General features: G+C 36.8%; 1 protein-coding gene across 1 annotated transcript in view; it reads right to left on the reverse strand.

Moving 5' to 3' along the window:
• Positions 1–22,871, reverse strand: part of LOC135733591 (voltage-gated inwardly rectifying potassium channel KCNH7-like) — a 91,982-nt gene that overhangs the window by 63,647 nt on the left and 5,464 nt on the right. The window contains exon 3 of the mRNA XM_065252344.1: positions 3,349–3,504. Coding sequence (XP_065108416.1) covers positions 3,349–3,504 — 156 coding nt within the window. The remainder of the gene's footprint in view (positions 1–3,348; positions 3,505–22,871) is intronic.

Genomic DNA, 22,871 nt, shown 5'->3' on the forward strand with positions numbered 1-22,871 from the left:
GTTTTTTTTTGTTTAGGCAAGCGTACCTACGCAGTCGAAAGCACACAGACTTGCAAATTATACTTCATTTGATTCGTACGTCTACATAGGCGCATTGCGACAAATGAAAATGAAACAAATTCCTCTGTTGTTGTATCATCTGTTTAAGATAAATCTTCCCCTAATATCACATAAAAAGCAAACCTATTACTTCACGTGTCAGTCATATTGTCTTAAAAGTTTCTTCTTGTCTAAATGTCCGGTTCTTGGCCATATCTTGCTAACTTGTAGTTCCTGTAGCATCACCACGTGTGCCGACACCATGCTGTCATTTGAGAGTACAAAAAGAAGCCCTTATTGGATTAAATCTCATTCACCTGGGCCAATAACTAAATCTGCACATGCTGATGAGCATGTTTAATCCGTTATTGATAAGAGGCCAATTATACACCCAATGAGAGAAGAAGATGCCAACATCCCAACTGTTTCTGAGCAGTCACAGCGCGAACCTCCTGTCTAATTAACATGCTCTGATGATGAACGCCCCACCGTGCTTCGCTGATCCGCATATAGAGGCCAGCTAATGTACTTCCTGAGTCTTGACAGAGCCAGGTAGACTGTTTATATAATGACTACAGTGGCTTAGCGCAGCTGAGATGTGATGGTGGAGAGAGTCATAATGACAGTAACATATCAGATCAGAAAAGTATAAGTAAAAGACTTTTGCATGGCATGTGACTTTTCGAGCAGGTGAAGAGCCTGATGAAATGTCACATGCCATGCAAAAGTCATGTGCAGTGAAATGGTGTTGGTTGGTGTTGCCTGGTCGTCTCTTTCAGGTCAAATACTCTCATAAAGAAGCATCATTTTGAAAAGCATTTTGCTGAGAAGTTAAAGTCATCACATTTACAGTTACCTGAATAGTAACACATCCAGTCTGATGGCACAGATGTTTGAAGGTAACTCTGTAAGCCCGTAGAGGACTGAGGTTTGCTATGACAGGTATGACAGTATAGCGTAGTAAAATATGTTGCCAAAGTTTTGTTTCCTCATTTATTTTTAACTTTTTAGCCCCACAGTATTAAAGATGTGGGTAATAGGACACACTGACGACAGCAGAATTCTTAAAGAGCACCTGTTATCCGATTCAGGATTTTACATTTCCTTTGGTGTGTAAGTAAATGGTAAATGCACACATTTATACACCGACGGCGGTGTCAGCCATGGAAGGCGCCATCCAGCTTGTCGGGAGCAGCTGGGGTTAGGTGTCATGCTCAAGGATACATCGACACTTGGTCAGGTGGAACCAGGGATTGAACCGCCAACCACACACTAAGTGTGTATTAGTAATTTTAACGAAAGGTACAAACCCCAAAGTAAACGATGATGCGAGTTATCATTCCCAACGTAAATCTCTTTTCTTGGACTACAACAAACACACAGATTTTAGGCAACAGTTTACTTCCTGGGATTGGTGATGTAGACAAGTCCGACATTATCATAATTCCTCCCGCTTCGGACTCACAGCCTATAAGTTAACTCCTGTTAGCATTGCATTGTGACTGAATCTTTCAAACATGGTAAGGAGCATCACATTTCCGGCTGACAGAGGTATTTAGGCCAATCACAACGTACAGATTAGCTGGCCAATCAGGGACACAGAGCTTTTCAAATCGGTGAGTTTTATATAAAATTAGTGCGTTTTGGGAAGACAGGGAAATCTGGATCTACAAAAAAGTACGGTATGTGGAAAATTATGTGTTTTTTAAACCTAAACCATGCGAACACATTGTATTATACCAAATACACAAATAACATTGTTTTTTGCAATGAAATAGGTGCACTTTAATCTGAGATGACCTTGGTGAAATAGGGTGGACCTCAATGCCTACTCTTAAATTACATAATTTTACAATATAGTAGTGCTTAAATGGATTACATTACTTATTATATTATTAATATTAACATATTAAAGCAACACCAAAGGAGTTTTTTTTTACCTTAAAATAACGTTTCCAAAAAAGTTTCAGTAGTTCATCCACTGGAAACAGGGTGAACAACACATCCTCATCCCATGGCGTCAATATTTGACGCCACTTGACCATGCGTCAATATGTTACGCGGAGGGTATACCCTTCGCGTCATTTTTTGACGAACTGGGGACTTCAATACTATTAGGTACGCAAAATTAAACAGTTGTCGCCTGACATTGGGGTTAGGGATAGGTTTGGGTAGGGATGTCATTATGTAAATCTAACCCTAAACCGACGCGAAAATGGTACGAAAATAGGAAAGAGAATGCAACGGACTCAATAGTATTGAAGTCCCCAGTTCGTCAAAAAATGACGCGAAGGGTATACCCTCCGCGTAACATATTGACGCATGGTCAAGTGGCGTCAAATATTGACGCCATGGGGTGAGGATGGGCTGGGGTGAACGGCACTTTCACATTCGCTTTGCAGCCCTCTATCGGCTAAAACCGCACTAAAGAAGTTTCCAACCGTCGGGGTCACGGTCCTGTAGTTCGAGCGAAAACTACAAAAACTTGCTTTACGGCAGACCTACAATCCAATCAGAGCCAGCTATGCTGCAGTATTTACGACAGTGGTAATGGACAATTACGCTTCTAACCTGTAGGGGGAGCAAAGAGCAAAAACTCTTTAGTGTTGCTTTAAGTTTTTTAATCATGGATCAAATCATTTTTCGATCAGCAAAAAAAAGAGCGCATCTGCTTGCGCTCAAATAGTTTAAAATCACTTGAATGTTAACATTTGCAAGGTTTAGAAACACATGCAAATGATAAACTTTCTATATAAATAGTTATTTATTTCTGAATGATGCGGTTATTGAGCGATTATTTTTAAAACGATTATTATCATTTATGCGTGAATTCTTCTGCTTTTCCACAAAAATATTTTCTGTATTTTTTTGACTGGGTGGAGCAGCCCTCAATCTTATGTGCCTCGCCACACTGGTAGGACAGATCTAGGAACTGAGAACAGCACATCACCCAAGACTTGGTGACATAAAATACACAATGACGATATATTAAAATATTCACTCTTTCCCCGCCATTGATATGTTAGTACGTCAATTTAGAGAAAAAGCTTCCCTGCCAATGACGAGTTTTTCCGGCAATCCGTAAATCTGCTATTCCACCAGGTAGCACTCTTTCCCAACTTATGAAATCCGGAAGCAACCCCTCAGTTCAAACTCCATGTGTGTTTAGATGATTGTTCTGCATCTGATCTCTATCAAAAGTCCTTCTTTAATTTTTCAATTAACACAAGACAAAGAGCAGATGATGGGAAGCAGCAACCAGCAGATGTTTTCCTAAAGACCTTTATAGAAAGGAAAAAAAACACTCACTAATGTCAGATTTGGCAGGCGGGGTGAGGTTCAGCTTTTCTGTAGAGTCATTGCTGTCCTCATCCAGAACATAATCGAAGTTTAGGATGAACATCATCACGACTCCTTCTTGGTTCTTCACGGGGATGATGTGAGTGTTGCACAGAAATTCAGACCCTATGAGAGCAAGACGAAAGAGTTAATAATGAAAACATATTTAGTTTTGGAAAGCATTTTAGTTTGCTTCTGTAAACACCCCCATCTGTTTTCTGGATTTCCTCTGGCTTGTAAATGAAGACATACGGTCAGAAGCTCGGATTAAGAGCTGTGATGGGAAATATAGAGGGGTGGGAGGAAAGTGCAGATTTTTAAAAGCAAAATAAAAACGGCAAAACTTAAATGGTTATAAATCAAAAAATGGTTCTGTTTAAAAGAATACTTTAGTGCCATATGCTGGATTATTAGAGCAGATTGAATTACTGATTTATATTTAGCTCTGTTTATTGCCCAAAGCTGCTGTATGGCATCAGAATACATGGAAGAATACAGAAGAATATAGCACACAAATTGTTTGATATTTTAGGATGCATTTATGGTGCTTTTGCGTCCATTCATTGTAATCGGTTTAAAAACAGCAACCGGTAAATTATTCAATATTTCTTCTTTTGTAGAACACAAAATAAAGAAATGTATGTTTTTACATCAACCCAAGGGCGAGTAATTCACAGAATCGTCATTACTGGATGAATTATTCATTTGATATCTTTTCTTACATAAACACTGAATAGTTAGCAGAATAACATCAGTCAATTGTTTTGCAAAGTTAAACAGCAATTAATTCATCATCGGGGATTGACAAACGCATCATATTTCGTAAACAATAACACACGTCATCATATCAACTCATCAGCACAGCTTAGTCATGAGTCCTCATTCACTTCCAAGCATTATTTATTAAATGATCAGTGAATAATGCACAGACGGTACATTACAGAAATACTCTCTTCTGAAAACGAGAGAGCGAGAGAGAGAGAGAGAGAGAGAGAGAGAGAGAGAGAGAGAGAGAGAGAGAGAGAGAGAGAGAGAGAGAGAGAGAGAGAGAGAGAGAGAGAGAGCGTGTGACCTGAGCTGCTGCTGCTGTAAATATGGTGAATCAGACTCAGAAGGTCAAAAGATCAAAGGTCAGAGTTTGTGTTTCTCTCTGCAGGCTCAGCCGCGTATGCTTACTCTTATCCTGCAGCGGCCGACACGTGCCTGCGTATGACGGGCAGCAGGACTATACAGCACAATGAATTTGTCCACTCGGACATCAATGTCCTTTTACTCAAATCCATCCTTATCTCTTTCTCATTGAGCCCAAAGCCCCTTTAGAGATGAAAGGATGTAAAAATGCCTCTCAGATTTCAGATATCTGCTGCTCTAGAGGATTATTAAAATGCCTTACCAGGGCAAAAATATTTGCTTGTTCTGTTTTGATAGTTTCGTAAATGGCTGTGAAATTACAATACAGCATGGCCTCTTGTACCTTATTGCATTAGTGTATGAGATCACCTGCACCTAAGATTAAATAGTAAGCTGTCCATTACTTCTACAATCTACTCCATTAAGGTGGTGTTTCACTTTATATGGTGCCACCCAACATGAACCAAATAAATCACTTTAAATACCTGACATCATTAAAGCATGAATATGAAGCATTTCTTACATCTTAAACAGTAAATCAACGTCTCCTGCACAGACAGGCATCATTAATATTTTCAAGAGAAGAAAAATGGATTAAATGAGGTGTGATGTATTCTTGTCTAATGCTGTTTAATCTATCAGTTCAATATGATCAAAAGGGCATCCGGAGTGAAAGTGCTTTGAAAATCCTCTGAGGATAAATAATGTCCTGGCCTTACCATGAGAAGATATGATCATGAACTTTGCATTCAACCTTTTACTAACCTTTTATAATATTAATAATACCAAAATATCAAATTAAAAGTAGTCTAAGGTTTAACTATAATTTAACTTTCAATTAAATGTTAGTCTAATTTATCAAATTTAGACAGCTATTTTAGGACCCCTGAGTTAGAAACCTTCTTGTTAGGAACACCACAGCAGTGTATTTGTTTAAAGCAGTAATTCTTAAAGTGTGGTCCGCGGACCACTAGTGGTCTGCCAAACCACCCCAGTGGTCCGCCAAAAGATGACCTAAACTAGTGTTTATACAATCGTCACATATTTAAGTAGATTTTTAATGCACTTGCAAAACTGTGATATCAGGTCTTGCCATTAACGTAAAAATGGATCAGTGGCTAAACCAAAGAATAGTCAAAAGAAGGATCAAGCGTCAACTGAAAGCAGCTAAAATTCACAGATCTATTAGTTTTGTAATGTACTAGTTTTCGTTTCATGTGTAAAATCCCTGTAATTTCAGTGATTTTGAACATTAAGGGGAACATTTTTTTCAGCATTTTATACCCACTACCTCAGTTTAAAACTAAGGGCTCTTTGGAATGACATTAAGAGGGACCTAGGCTGTTATAGTATGTTTAATTTCAGGTTTTTTCATATGTGCAGTTTATTGTTCATATTAAGCTGTAACTCATTTCACATTTACTTGTTCAAATGAAATAAAATTCATATAATAATTTCTGAACATGGCATTGCATTTGTGTTTAAAAATTAGTTTTTGACTTGAAACAGTTGCATATTAAACTTAAATTTAGCTTATCCATCCTATTTTGTTGTTTTTTGGGGGGTGTGTTAGAGTGGGACTCTGTTAGGTGGTCCTCAGAAAAAAATTGGAAGATAAAGTGGTCCTTGGGCTGAAAAAGTTTTTGAGAAACACTTGTTTAAAGTAAAGTGTGTAATTTCAATTACCTGATCAGACTTGGTTTAACATTGTATTCACATATGAATGTGAATGAATTAATAAAGATTCAACAGGCCTTCATTGAGCAACAGATTAATTGTCTTTAAATTCTGTTTCATTTAAATGTTTTAAATTTACATTTATGCATTTGGCAGACGCTTTTATCCAAAGCAACTTGCACATTTTTTATACATTTTTTTATTATCACATCAGTTAGTCATTTATCAAAATCAGTTTGAATAAAATGTTTATTTTCATTTTGTAGGCAGTTTAGCTGTTTGGATCATAGCAGTTAGAAACAATCAAATACATTTTGTGTTATTTATCTTTCCACGGAGACAGGCCAAATAAATGGACCACTTGACAAATGGAAATGTGAGTATGGATGTTGTATAGAGAGCTCAAAGGTTTGTGAGCAGTCAAGTTAAGTCTACCACTGCTAGTTACAGTTTATTTAGTCAGACAGTCAGCTAATAAACACCAGTGATGACTGCTCCTACAGAGACAAAGAGAGAATCTGAATGTGTGTAAGCCTTTCAAACACAGATTGAGCTGAACATATTCTTGCAATTTGCATCTTCTGTGAGAATCATTTAAACCGTCTGCTTACCGCACGTCAGGCATCTTTCAGGAGGACAGAAACAGGAGGGCTTTGTTTACAGCATCTGTCATTGTGGACTCGTATCGTTAACTTACAAATCCTAAAAGATACCATTGAGAACGAGGAGTGATGGATGAAGAACACCTACTGAAATTGTTGTTTATTTATATACGTTGTCTGCATTGTTTTAGCTTAACTTGTTTAAAGGAATTTTACAAGTCAGGTGTACAAATGCATTGAAGGGTGTAATATCTTCTCATCACTAAACGCAATTACAAAATAACGACAGCTTTTTATCTGTTTCTTGACCAATTGGTCAGAAAAACAATAGTCCCAGCCCAAACTCATGCAGCTGGGAATGGATTGGAGTATTTAGCCATTAATATTGCTTATAAAACAGAATGTAATCGCTATAGTATAATACTTATTGTATTGATATGCTTGGTGCTGATGCTGTATGTCGAGTGACATAACGTTCTCTGCCCAATTACACAGACCAGGTGTGTCGCGACAAAGTCAAGCAACAACCAGTTTGTCCATTCACACAAAAAATAAAAATGTTGCATGACAATTACAGCCGTGTTTAAGGTTTAATATGCAGCTTTGTTGAGTCGTTTTTCGCAATTATATTTTTCTTGATGATATAAAATTTCATCCTGATTATGACTAATTGAGATGAAAAAAGTATGCAAAAGCAATCATATTTTATGTCTTGTTATGCTTTGCATTGCATAATACACGGTGATTTAACACTAATGTCTCTGTATTGGTCAGTTCTTGGGTCTGCTGCGATGAGCTACAGTATATGAAATCATTAATGCATTCATTTCCTGATATAAAGAGTCGTACATTCTTTATGTAAAGACTAAATAGGAATCTATTATTGTTTTAAATCATGTCATTAAGTTTCACAATACTTTTAAGCCACTAATGACAGCTTTCTGTAATTAATAATGAAGGACAGACATGGATCCTGTCTGGTTGTTTGGTGTTTTGTTGTCTCTCTTTCACCTGCGCCTCTCATATTGCTGCTCTACACCATGTACTGTTACATCTCTACCGCTTTACATCTGAACTAACCGAACAACACGGCTTAGTCCCGACCTGCTGTATAAAGACACCGCTGAGGACATTAGACTGATAAAAGATCTGCAGTCATAGTGATAGAGATGTGACGGGTAAACCTCTTGTGTCCTAATGAAGGTAAAGTTGAGGGAAATGGGTCAAGAGGAACACTAACACCCTGGAGAGATGATATAGTCAGGTCTTGACATATTTTTTCAGGATAACACTCTGTAAAAGCTTTTCTGCACAATGTTTTTTTTTTTTTTTTTTTTGCAACGTGTTAGGTTTAAATAACAGTGCTGTTTTATATTAGTCTAAAATAAATCTGTTGCTGTGCATTTATAGAAAACCTTATATACAGGTATATAGAGTTGTTACTGCCTGATCTCAGACCTGTACAGTATCTTACTAGTGGTGCTTGGCAAATATCAATAGCTATTGCTTAGCTTTAAGTTTTAAGCATGTACTGACTTTTCTAAGTGAATGGATTTACCATTTTTAATTTCTCTGAGTTGGGTGTGTCCCAAACCCAACCACAGTGGGGTTAGTTGTCACACAGTGTTACAATGAAGCCTCGGGTATACAATGATAATAAAAATGAAAACAATGTAAATACTATTCATCAAAATGATAATTGTTAATACAATATCAGTGGAAATAACGAATGATTATGATTTTTTTTGTCTTAATTGTGCAGCCCTTTCAAAAAAGAACAATTGATATGCATTGATGCTTAATAAAAGGGTGGTTAGGATGTGTGGATATCTATCTATTAGGCAGATATATAAACAATATCCACCTTTAGTATATAGACAGAATTTGATTGAATTATTTGTGTTTTAACAAAATATTATTTATTTATATTAATTTTGATATTTCTGTAATGGTTAATCCATCATGATGTGTAAACTCTTTAGTACAGGGTTCCCACGGGTTTTTGAAATCCTTGAAAGTTTGTGAATCTGGGGGAAAAATTCAAGGCCCTGAGTTTTTGAAAATATACATACATAGATACAGGTCATTGAAAGTGCTTTAGTGAAGGATAATATCATAAAAAATTCTAGACCTTTAAATGCTTATATCTTCTGTACATGAATGTTGATTCATACCAAAATGTTTTTTTGCATAGTTGTGTTTGACACATGAAAACGTCTCGGGTTACGTATGTAACTGTTGTTCCTCGAGAAGGGAACGAGACGCTGCGTCTCTCTTGCCATACTTCCTGCGTCCCTGTAACGCCGACTTTGGCAATATTTCAGATAGTGATATACTTCCTGACTTTGTCGTTAAGCCTCACCATTGGTTGAATTTGATATACATATTCAGACGTACTTACCACTGACGCGCGTCCCCAACGTGTCACTGCAGTGATCCAGCGTGAGTTCCCTCGATAGGGAACTGTAACAATGTATCTTTAAAAGTAACACAATGTAACCTTGCTCTCACTTGAAATGTGTCCCCCTAGGGGTGTCACGATTCTCCAAATCCTCGATTCGATTGCATTTTCGATTCTAAGGCCACGATTCAATTCGATTCTCGGTTTTTACTTTTTTTTTTAAAGACATAAATTGCTATGCCATTATTATTTATTACTATTAAAGTTTCACATTAACATGCACATTGCGTGCTTTTCCTCGCATGGGGGTTTGTGGGCTTCACTTAACGCGAAAGAGCTTGTAGAAAGAGGATTCCTTCTTGGACGCACCTGCACTTTAAGCGCACGTCTTGTACTCCTAGCATCTAAAAATAAATCCAGCGTGCCCTAAGCAGCTGCGCTTCTCTCTGTCTCACTTGCACGCGCTCTTGCATCTGTCCGAACCCTAAACAAACTAAAGTAGTAATCCTTACGTATTTGTTCAGTTTTATGCGTTTCCTGTGAGCTGAGGCAAAATATTACCCGCTGCATCTTGGTGCCTCTCTCACTCTCACGCATGTTTAGAGAGCTGCGCTCTGTTCAAAGTCAGATCAGTAGTTAGTAATTCTGTTTATGATATGCATTTCAAAGAGTTGTAGCAATACATCCCTTGTGTTGAAAATATAAATCTCTGAGAGGTTTTTTCCCCCACTTGGCAAGCCGACCATACGTGACATGGGGGCGTGGCAGCATCGACGATCCCATTTTTTTATTCGAAGTCCGAGGTTGTGACTTAATTTCCATCGATTTCGATTTAAAATCGAAATCATGACACCCTTACGGGGCATTCACACGGGGCGCATGCGTTGACGCTTCCCATTCACTTTTAATTGGTGACCTCAAGCGTTGGCGAACTGAATTGTGGATCCGTCGGCGCCGCGTCACTGCCGTTGCTCGCGGCATAAATTGAAAATTTCTCAACTTTTCAAGCGGCAACGCGAGCGTCAGCCAATCAGATTGCCTTATGCAAATAACCTAGGCAGAGCCAGCCAATTACGTTTATGGAAGATTGGAGCATGTGCTGCGGCCACTGTGATTGGCTGTTGGCCACGCTTCAGACAAGCCTTCCGTCAAGAGTTAACGCTTTCGCACCGTGTGAATGCGCCGTTAGTCCCCACATTTAGTCCTTGAATTTGAGGGTATTGGACCTGGAAAGTCCTTGAAAGGTGCTTGAATTTGAAGTTAACTAAGGTGTGGGAACCCTGTTACTATTTCATATATATCACAGTAGTATTTCTAATGCTAAAATATAATTATTGTTATCCATGAATGATGAAATTGATTGTTTTACAAAAAAAGGCAAAAAAAATAGCAAACCACTTTATTGTTATTTTATTTGGATGCCGTTATTTACTTGCAGTCCTTAAAAGAAACCCGATTTGACAGATAGGGCTGTTAAACAGCCAAAAAGTAATCCTAGACTAACTGTGGATTCATACCAGACGCAAGTTCAACAATATGCGTGAGTAGTTTACATACAAAAACAATGCAAAGACATGATCAGACGTGTCCTCGCGTGGGACGATGCGATTGATGCGATATGGGCGGCACGTTTGCCACAAAAACATGCGCTACTCACCTCAAACGCGTCTTCACCCAAGTTGAAAATGCTTAAGCACATGTTTAAGCTGTCTCAACTGAAAATAACTTGAACTAATGCCATTGATTTATCTCAAAATACACACCAGTAACCTATTTTTTAAGACATGTTTATAAAAGATGCTGAAACATTTTAATTGAACTAAGCCTAGTCCTGGCTTTAGCTAAGCCTTGTCTGTGAAACCAGGCCTTAATGGTTAAATATTGATCTTTATTTATTAATGACTTCTGAGAAAAGTTGAATGTGTTCACTTAAATTTGCGGATAAAAATTATTAGATAATCATCTCACTGCTCAAAATGATGAAACAAATTATGTCAATTTCTGTCTGGCACAAAATTCACACACTTGTGTTGTTGATGCCTAGTTTGGGAGTCTTTGGTATTGTGATTATTTTTGTCTCCTGTTGTGATGTGGGCAACAGTAGTTCGGGTTTCTGGCTTGATTCACTGTGTGTTTGGGTTTTAAGACCTAAGGCAGATGGATAAACAGTACAGTAGTTCAATGAAGAGGTCTCTTTATATCCTGTATCACGATTAAAGTCACCTGTAATTTATAAAGCCTATCGTGCCACCGCTGTCATACAAAATCTTAAAAATAAAGGTGCTTCACGATGCCATTTTTGGCTAAATGAGAGTACCTTAGAAGTAACATTAGTAATATCTGTTTCACAAAAAAAATTGTTATCAAAAAGTTTTTTTTAGATTATATAAAGATATGAATGAAATGGCACATTATTGTTTGTATATGCACTGAGTTGCAGCAGATCCACTGTGATTCACATTGAAACACAAATCATTAGAGATTCAGTGTGTTTGGTTGGATTACAGTGGTTAACCTGTGACACTCACATGTAGGCTACTGTCACCTATAGTGTCATTGTATCAAGTAACCCATCTTCATATTACAAAAGCTTTTACATGACCTCATCATGAAGGTATGTCCCGGCTGAGGCTCTATACCTGACCGCACAGCAGACGTCTCTCACTTCATCTCTGTTTTTCCAGCTCACTACACACTTGCTGTTCCCTCAGGGCTTTTAGCATCAAACACAACCGTCAGTCAGCGTGAGCTCACCTTTCATTCACAAACGAACAACTGCCTGATCTCAGACCTGTACAGTAACTTAGTGGTGCTTCCCAAGGCAAATATCAATGTAGCCATTACTCAGCTTTAGGTTTTAAGCATGTGCTACTGATTTGGGAAATTAACTTTAACTTTTCTAAGTGAACGGATTTTTAATGAATTCTTAGTATTTATTAAAACACTAAAATTTGAAAAAAAGTTGTCTGTAGATTTGGAATTAAAACGGGGAAATGCACACTACTGTTAATCATCCAAGCCAGATTGTATAAACTCAAATTGGCATATATCGCTGTTCTGGGACCTGTCAGTTTTTTTTCATTTAAAAAAATCACTGCTGTGAGACCTGTGTGTTACTGAGAAATGGAGCTGAGAAACTGAGATCTGAGTGGAGATCAGTATATTTTTGACTTTGCATCTGCTACTGTTCATGACTCGTGATATGAACATACTGTACAGTATAGTTCCCTATTCAAGATGATGGAAATTTCATTAGATTCTTATTTCCACCATCAATAATTAAAACATTGTGGCACATTGAGACATCAATACACAAGTATGCATTTCACTAAGACGATCTAAATGACGACTTTTTGTCCTACACCCCTAAGGTTCAAACTGAACTTTTTGTCACACCTACTGCATCTATGAATCATACAGAATCATATAGAATAATTTTATAATATTTAATTTGACTGTATTGCATTATTTATGTATGCACAATACATGTTTGATGACAAAATAGTTTTTTTTTTTTTTGCATATTTGTGACAAACAGCACTGGTCAATGAGCTTCCATCTTTGTCAAGTCACAAAAAATATTAAAACACATTGTGATTTAATTTTACATATTCTCATGGTGGCTTCAGAAGCTTGTATGATTTATAATGGCACAGCGCTGATGTAAAATCATCTTTCAGACTTTATTCAGTGGTGCATGTGACAGGCAAGTTTAAACATGATGATCTTTAATAGAAACCTACACTTCATTATCAGTCTGAGTGTCATAACAGGAGCGTGCATTGCTTTAAAACTTCCCATTACATTAAGCACTATTTTATTGGTCTGTTTAATGAATGCATTACAAGGTGACAAAGCAATTTTCTTAGAAGTGCAACATAATCTTTATTCCTCAAAGGAAAAACTCAGAAGATGCTAAATAAAAAAATTTCCCATGCGGGCACCCTATAATTTCTTAAAAAAGCCACTTTATTCTCCTCAAGACACGGGCGATTGAAGCGCTGCATCCCCGGGGAGAGATTTTGTTTTATTCACCGGGTGAGTTTAGGCTTTTGAAGGCATTGGGCTAAAAATAGATCCATAATGGTCATACCTTCAGGAAAGACTGTGTTAAGTCATTAGCGAGCGGAGGGATAGATTTCACTCTGAAACTCCCTCTGCTGAGAGGCTTTTTATTCGCTAGACAACCCATCAGAGTCTAATGACCGCAGGTGAAGGGTTGCAGCTTTCACATTCACTGCATTCAGTGTTTTAGGAGTAATGCAATTTAAAGGTGACGGCTCAATACAGCAGCTGAGATCCATTATGGTGGAGAAAGCGAACGAGAGTCTGAGCAATCAAATTCTGAATGAATACACGAGCGAATCTGATTACAACATGTGCTTGGGTAATCTCCAGCAGATAACTACTTTAACCCAGTGATGTTGAACATTACTCAGGAGAAAACGCTTGAGTATTTCAAAGCATTGTTTCTTAAACTTCTTATAGTTACTTAACCCTCCAAACAGAAAACTCTAACCTATCTCTGGACTCGCGTACAAAAAACTACAGTCCCACAACGTATATACTGTGTTAAAGAAATCTGACTTTTTTCATGTTTAAGTGCTATTTCTACTATCAACTTAGAAAATGTGAAAAAGATCAACCCAGTAAACTTAGTTTTGGTAAACCATTCTCTGAAAGCATGTGAAAAAATAGCTAATTAAAATTTGGATCCTCTTGTGATGTCAGAAAGGGATCTTATTATAATTATACCACCCCTTAATCCGCACTATCCAACCACGGTGCTGCCATTTAGGTCAGTTTATTTGCATTTTAAAAGACACACACTCAGACAAAGGGCCCTATCTTGCACCCAGCGCAATTGACTTTGTCAGTGACGCATGTATCATTCGTATTTTGCACCGGCGCACAGCGGGTTTTTTCCTCCACAGACGCACGTCGGCAAACTAGGGAATGAACTTGCGCTCCCTGGGCGGTTCAGCGCAAAAAAGGAGACGTGTTGCAGCGCAAACCATCTCTTATGCTATTTTGCAGTTTCAAAAAACAGTTGCGCCACTGACCAAAAAAAACTAGTCTAAAGTCAGTGGCGCGTTGCGCGTGGTTCATTATGCTATTTTAAGGGCGCATGCTTGACCATAATGTATAGCGTGGACAACGCGCACACACTTTGCTTATCTAATCTACACAGATGCAACAGTTATTTTTGCAAATCATAAATTGTTACAATAAAAAATATTAATACACGAGATAAGGGGAATCATAGTGGTGAGCATTGTGGTGATAGTTTTTATTTATTGTGTGGCTGCGTTAAAAAATTCTCATACAAATAACGATTAAAATATTTTCATAAGTTTGTTTTGTGGCTGTATTACGTTTATTTTATGTAAATAATAATTAAAATGTTTTCATAAGAAACCTTAATGTATGTGAACTTGATTTGTAAGTGTTCTTTGGGGTTGGACCTTGCTTGCGTTTCTTGGGTCCGATTTCAAAGCCCCCAAACCCTTTCAGCGGTGAGGGTGGACGCAGCGATGTCCTCTGCTGGCGTCTGTGTAGAGCCAGATCCACCTCCCGTTACACAGCGTGCTCGATCTATGCTGGCAAGCTTGGGATTCCCCCGTCTCCTGACATCATTGTAGCGCTTGGCGCAACGATGGGGATGCCAGCTGATGAGACAATTGTGGCTATTTCCTCTCACGCCTGTTTAACCTACGCTGATTTGGGCGGGTTTCTCCCATCCCCATACAAAACAACTTCTCTGTCTTTGACTGCTCTTACAAGAACGTCGGTCTCCTCGGCTGTGAACCGCTCCTGGCGTGCGCCTGGTAAATCCGTCATAATAATAGCAATCCGCCATGAAACTTGCGCACTTGCGTTTAAAGGGATTGTTGGATGACGTTCTGATTGGTTTATTTGAGGTTACGCCCAAACCACACCTATGAATAATGAACCTACTTCAGACCAACCCCTTATTGATTTGCGCCTGGAACAAGAGTTATTTCTCCCGCCGGGAAAATAGCAACAGCGCCCAAGATCCGCCCACAAACTCACTTGCGCTTTGCGCTTCGCACTTGAGTTTCAGATCGTTAAAATAGGGCCCAAAGTGTCAAGTTTATATGATATTTTGAGCTAAAACGTCAATGTACTATGGGGACATAATATTTATTTGACATTTTAAAAAAGTCTTGTGAAATGTCCCCTTTTATATATTAAAACATGCATACTTTTGAACCAATAACTATGCAGGGTTTTCCAAACTGGTTTCATGGGGAATTGCTTGGGGTTCGTGAGTTGATGAAAAATAACAATAATTCATTTGAATAATTCAATAACAAAAACAGTACATACTTTTAGGGCATAGTATAAGGCGACTTTTATTCTTCATGCTAAGCACCGAGTATCCACTTTTGGAACGGTACAGTATGTGGTGTGATACTCTGCATGCAAGCCAAATTTAAAGAGCATTTTGCATTTCATTTTTTAAAGAAGTCAAGCATCATGCTTTGGAGGTGAATTGTGGGTTTTATGTCGGTGCCGAGATAGCATGAACGTGACTGAGGGCTTTAATAAAGTTCAAATTCCTGGTCTTTAATATGAACTAATACATCTACTGCAATTATTCATCTTAATGTGAATTTCCACATTTATCAAAGTCATTTGAGTTATACATGATCATATAAGAGAAACAATGCTTGAATGATTCTTCACTTATGTATGGTTGTAAGAGAGATAAATAAAACTCAATGGCCAAGAAAAGACAGTAGCAATTTCTTTTTGCTCAGCGTATCTCTCTAATACATTGTGACAGTGTTGGGGTTGTTAAGTTAATGGAGGAGGGGACAGAGAGCCAGTAACCCTTTGTTTGCCGTCTGGTGGCCATGTGCTTTGTTCTGCTCTTACTGGGGCTGCTGTGATCCCAAAACCATTGGCCTATTTTCATTTCTAATCAGCATTGCATCAAGTTCCCATACAGACTGATCTCCGTCTCATGGCCACTATATGAGCAAACTGATTGGATGTTATATTCATGATACTAGTGATGATTTCCCCGCTGGGATCTTTGATTTGTCACGTTCTGAAATGGTTAAAAGGCGTTTGTCATATTCTAATATTCGGCTTCTCATCTGTGTCTTAGAGCATTGTTTCTACACTATTGAAGTTGGGTGTGTTATATAATGAGAAATTACTCTATCCCCGAGGCGACAAACATTTTTTAATTTATGTTTACATTTTAATTTATGTGTCCTACGGTATAACCTCAACCAAAAGAACCAGAACAAAAAATCACCATCTGCATTTGTGTACTAATTTCAATCTTTTATAACTCCAACACTCCAAAAAAATTCTTATTATTTTTGTCTTGTTTTTAGTAGAAATATGTACAAATTCTAAAATTAAGATACTTTTTCTAGATGAGCAAAACGACTAAGAAAATAAGTCTAGTTTTTAGACCAAAAATATTGATTTTAAGTGATTTTGTGTATAAAACAAGCAAAAAATCTGCCAATTGGGTAAGCAAAAAATCTTGAACATTTTTCTTTAACACTACATTCAAGAAAAATTTGCTTACCCCATTGGCAAATTTTTTTGCTTGTTTTATGCACAAAATCACTTAAATTTGATATTTTTGGTCTAAAAACTATTTTCTTGGGTCATTTTGCTCATTAAGAAAAATTATTCTTAATTTAAGAATTTTTAGATATTTTTACTGAAAACAAGACAAAATTACTAAGAACAATTTTTCTTGAAAATCACTTTTTTGGCAGTGAACACTGCAAAAAATGACTTTCTTACTTAGTATTTTTGTATTGTTTTCAGTACAAATATAAAAAAAAATCCTAAATCAAGATGCATTTCTCAGTGGTGACTTCTTTTTCGAGGATGCATGTGATGCGAATCTTGTCCAAATTTATGTAGGCCCTCATGTGTTTGGCTCGTTATGTCAAAATATGTGTTCGTTGCATCATGTGAACCTATGTGCATCATGTGTCATGTCAAAATACGTGCGTGCTGCAGACGCTTCGAATGGGTTTATGATAAAAGAGTCACCAGATACTCGCCTAATCTCATGTGTAATCAGAGTTTAGTGTTAAGTAAGGGTCTTGCGAGTATTTTGTGTACATTACATAAACCTTTTGCATGTGGAGCAAGCACGTATTTTGACATGATGCATGATGCACATAGGTTCACATGACACCCCGAACACATATTTTGACATGACAAACCACACAGATGATACTCTGAACACATATTTTGAATTTGCGTCCATCAAAAGTGAAGTCACCGGCCGCCACTGATTTTCTTGATGAGCAAAACGACCGAAAACAAACAAGCAAAATTATCTGCCTATGGGGTAAGAAAAAAAATCTTGAGATAAGTTTACTTTTTTTCTTAACCACTTTATTCAAGAAAATGTCATGAAAAAAATGTCTTCCCACATTGGCAGATTTTTTCTTTGTTAAAGGCAAAAATTCACTTAAATTTCATATTTTTTGTCTAACAACTAGATTTATTTTCTTAGGTGATTTCACTCATCAAGAAATTGCATCTTGATTTATGAATTTTGGGATATTTGTACTAAAAAACAAGACAAAAATACTAGGTAATATATATATATAGCATATATAGCATATAAAGCATATAGAACTCATCATGAGCTTTCATTCAATAATTATCTCCTTGTCACCCAAAATTTTGCATTTCGTTGCGTTGTTTACATGTGCTATGATAATAAAGATTAAAGGTGCAGTGTGTAATTTTTAAAAGAATCTCTTGACAGAAATGCAAAATAATATACAAAACTATATTTTCAGGGGTGTATAAAGACCTTTCATAATGAAGCGTTATGTGTTTATTACCTTACAACGAGACCTTTTTATCTACATACACTGAGGGTCCCCTTACATGGAAGTCGCCATTTTGTGCAGAAAGAAGCTCTTAACGACAAAGTTTTTTATTAAGTTGTCTCTGACTATGATATGTTTGTCTGGTGGCAGCTACCGATGCTTCTCTATGTGTTTCAAAAGTGAGGGGTGAGCAGTGGACTAAGCCGTTGGCTGCAATTCACAACCTCACCACTAGATGCCGGAAAAGCTGCTGAATTGGCCAAATTGAATGATGTAATTCATATACAAAAACAATTCTTGTCAATTCTGTTGGTAAGTACATTTTTATTAAAATTCTATGGAGAGATAACCCTCTTAGTTGATCGATCCAGTATTTCTTTGTTTATCCTTTTCTTAACTTATTTGAGTGGTGCCTTTGAAAGACAGTAGACATACAAGACATACAGAGATGTCCTCTGTTAAATCATTGACTAGCTGGTCAGCAAGGGAGCTTGTTCACCTAGCTCATGTTCTGATGATCCACATGACCCGGTCTTCACTTCAGTGAAAGTACAGATCTAGAGCAATGATCGAAAATTCCCAAGAAACATTTTCTGCTCTAAAAGCTTTTGTTTCTAAAAAAGGATTTTTCTAATCGAATCACTCTGCTCTCTGTTTCACCCTTCACTTCATGTGTGAGTCAGATTAGATCTCAATGCTGAAAGCTCGAGAGGAGGAGTGGTAGACGATGCTGGCAGGAGGAGAGGAACAGATGGTTTAGGTTGCCTCTGGATGGCTTTCAAAAAGGGTTCCCTTAGCTGAGCAGATCTATTTCATTAGCAGTCATATCCTGATGTACTGGACAGACATATGCCCGAATTCATCTGCTCTTCATCTGCTGTTCTTCAAGTGTCGCTCTGGGTTCTTTTCAGATGTGCCAATAACACTAAATTGAATGTGTTTGATGAACCCTAAACCACTTTCACTGAAAAGTAAACCTTAGCACCCAAAGAGTTCGTAATAGTACCTCAGAGATACACATTGGTACTGAAGAGTGCATATTAGTACCACAATACAGTATGGTACATATTAGGACCTTTTTAATATTGTGGTAATTAGCAAATGACTTATCTGTGAGCTTCATTATTTTTTAAAAATTTGTGTGTGCTCATAATCTTTAATCAAAAATGCAAATCTCCTCCCCTCCTCAAAACAATCTCTCTTCACTTCCGGTCAAAAGTATGGCAGGTGGGCAGGGTCCAGGAGAAGATGGCAGCGATTAGCAATTAGCAACACGACCCAACTTCAAACGATCCAATCAGATCTCGGTGGACAAATTCTTATCCAGCCCTGCCTTATTTCATCTCAAAAGCCGTTTCATTCGGTTTTACGTCACCACGGGGAAAATAAGGCAATCGCTACTTCCGTTTCATGGCGGCTTTAAAGTTTACTGACCCAGTGACAGCAAGGGACCATTTTTTATGACGGCAAATTTTTTTTTTATATATATATTTTTATTTTGTTATATTTGCTGAAATATATTTTGGAATATGTTTCCAAAAATATATTTTTTGGCCTTTTTTGTATATTTTAAAGCTTTAAAAAATATATGGTAACACTTTACTTGAATGGGGTGTTCATAAGACTGACATGAAACCTTCATAATCATGACATAACACGTGTTATAAACATGAACATATTTTATGCACATTTATGGCAATTGTCATTAAGTGTCATTTGTTCAATTATGTCATTTTTAATGCAAAGATGACATTGTTTGAATTGTCTTTGTTATGACAACTTGACATAAGCCAGTACATTATAACTTGTCATAAATCTGTCATAAACATGACAAAGCAGAATAATGATCAAACTTAAGAAACTACTTAGCTTTATGGGTTAACATTACATTAAACTGTCATTTAAATGTCATTAAGTGTTAATATGTCAAATCATTTTAAATACCTCAAAAAATGCAACAGACTATATAAGATTATACTTTATGTATGTGTACAATAAACTGACAAATAAAATAAAATACAATTAAATACAATTAAATAAAATTAAATTATTTAATGTAATTAACTATTTTTCCAGCGATATTGACCCAACGCTGCATGACTTAACCCATTATTGTCCTGTTTTTATTGAATTTTAGGTAAATCGGTCTCCAAATGCAATAAAATATAATTTATAATTATAATAATTATTATTATTATTGGATAATTGATTTTATTTCTTAAACACATGGAGGAAACTTAAAAAAAACATTATGAACTGAAGAATATTTATGACGCTGTTATAAAACTATTTAACAGAGTATTAAAACTTAATGACATTTTAATGACAAATTCAGTTTGTATCACTGGTAAAAAGTGGTCAGTTATGTTGTCTTTGTAATGTCAATTTGTCATGACAAGTTATGATGTATTGTTTAATGTCAAAATGTCCTAACAAAGACATCTTAAACAATGTCATCTTTGCATTAAAAATGACATAATTGAACGAAATGACAGTTGTCATAAATGTGCATAAAAGCTCCTTAATGTTCATATCACGTGTCATGTCAGTCTTTTGAACACCCCTTCAAGTAAAGTGTTACCAAATATATTTAGCCTTCCATATATTCCAATTCAAGGAAATATATTCACGTCGCAATGGAAGAAAAACTTTATTTATGTTACGAACATGTAAACAGTTTAAAAAGGTTCAATAAATATTTAACTTCAAAAATATATTTAATAAAATTAACTTATTTAGCATATATTTAAAATATATTTTGGCAAACAATACATTTTGCCAAATGGGATGTACAGTAAAATAAGAAATGTATTTGCTTGCCCTTGAAATACATATTGAAATATATGTTGATATATGAAGTTTAAAACTAAATTTAGAAATATATTCAATTGAGCATTACTTTCTACAAAATGTATTTAGCATATATATTTAAAATAAGTTTTCGTCCAGAGAAATGTCTATTTTGCCGTATGGGTAGTGTTTCACAGAGAAATGCCCAGATGGGTACTAAGTAATTTCCTTTTTGGTTCTCATTTAGATTTTTGTAACAACATAAATATATTACGACACTTCTGTGTTGTATTTATCCATAACAAGAACACGAATGAATCCAGGGACAGCTCGTCACGACACCTGATCTCAAATTAAACTTGATATGTTTTGAATTATAACATCATTAGCTGTATTCTGATTGGCCGCCGGCTCTCACTCTCTCTGCCAGACGCTCTTGCCTCTGACCCAGCCAAACACACGCTACTATTTCATAACAGATGCAAGAGTAACCAAAGAGGTGATGGCCCTTTAATAATGCATGCTGCCCTTTTGAGAAGCAACCATCCTGCACCTGCTGTTACACTGTACCTGCAGAGCCCTTAACCATCTGCCTTCAGCTCTGGTGGAGAGAAAGACGAGGTTTAAGCCCTCGGGCCCGGCCCGTCACCGCAAATAAAACCCGGCACTCTCGATCACCACATGCCTTAGATCTTTCATCGTTTCTGTACGGTGACCGAGCTGTCTCATGTTTGATCGGTCTTAACTTCTGTCCCTTTAAGGCCACTTCACAGGCAGGTACTTTTACAGATCTGACAAACAATAATACTCGAGCAAACCCATGATACCAAACCTATTTGACATACAGTGTGTTTGTTACCTTCAAAAGTATAGCGAGAAGATAAAAAGTGGATTGCATACAGTTGCTCAGATTGTTCAGCAAGTCAAAGACATGGCAAGTGTGCATCCATGTTAAAGGGTGCCTTTTATGCAAAATCCACTTTTGCAAGGTGTTTGAACATAATGGGCTCTATCATACACCCTGCGCAATGCACCACAAGTGTCTTTTGCTAGTTTCAACCCCGCTCAATGATAATTTTCACGTTTAGCGCCACATTGTTTAAATAGCAAATGCATTTGCGCCCAATTTTGCGCCCATGGTTCTGGTCTGAAAACGAGGTGTGTTCAGGCACATTTTTGGTGCGTTGCTATTTTGAGGCAACTAAAATAGACTATGCCATTGACCAACAAAAACCTGCTCTAAAGTCTAAAGTCAATGACGCAATATGTTTTTGGTTATTTAAAGAGCGTTTTAGTAATATGCGTCTATAAACGGGACGACAAAGCGAGTTTGCTTATCACATACATGAATGGGCAGCAGCACAAAAACGCTTTTAAATATGAAAGATTAAAGGATTGAATGTAAAAATTATTATTGAGTCTCTTGGACATAAATGAGGACCGATTATGAGACGTTAGACGGCGTAAAGAGCTGCTTCACCTGTAGCCTGGTAAGTAAATAAATGCTTTAAACAAATGCATCTATTTTTAAACTGTTTTTTTAATGCTACCCTACTGATTTATTGTATATGATGACTCTGTACCTGTGGATATGGTGAGATGAGAAAAATTTTAAGTAATGCTTTTTAAAAATCCCATGGCGCTGTCCGAGTGCTGAAACGCTTCGGCTCTCCGCACGTTTGTAAATTCTTTATCTCTTGTTTGTATTTTTAGAGTACAAACCTTTTCTTGCATATTTGCAAATTATTTTATGAGATTACAATGATTATGTAGGATATTAATACATTTACAGCTATTAAAAGTCTGCTATTTGTACTTCTATGACTGAAAGAAAAAGGCTTTTAAAGGTTTTAATCCAAAAAATTAAAATTTCAGTAAAAAAGAAAACAACAATTTTTTTTACATTATTCTTAAACTGGGGGACTTCTTCTGCTGCTTAGTTTTTCAGTTTACAAAGAGATAAGACTCTCATTGGTTTATTGTACGTTACGCCCAAAACACACCTATAACTCATTTGGAGAATATGAACAACCCTTTTTGACA

Source organism: Paramisgurnus dabryanus, chromosome 15 (assembly GCF_030506205.2).
Source record: "Paramisgurnus dabryanus chromosome 15, PD_genome_1.1, whole genome shotgun sequence".
NCBI lineage: Eukaryota > Metazoa > Chordata > Actinopteri > Cypriniformes > Cobitidae > Paramisgurnus > Paramisgurnus dabryanus.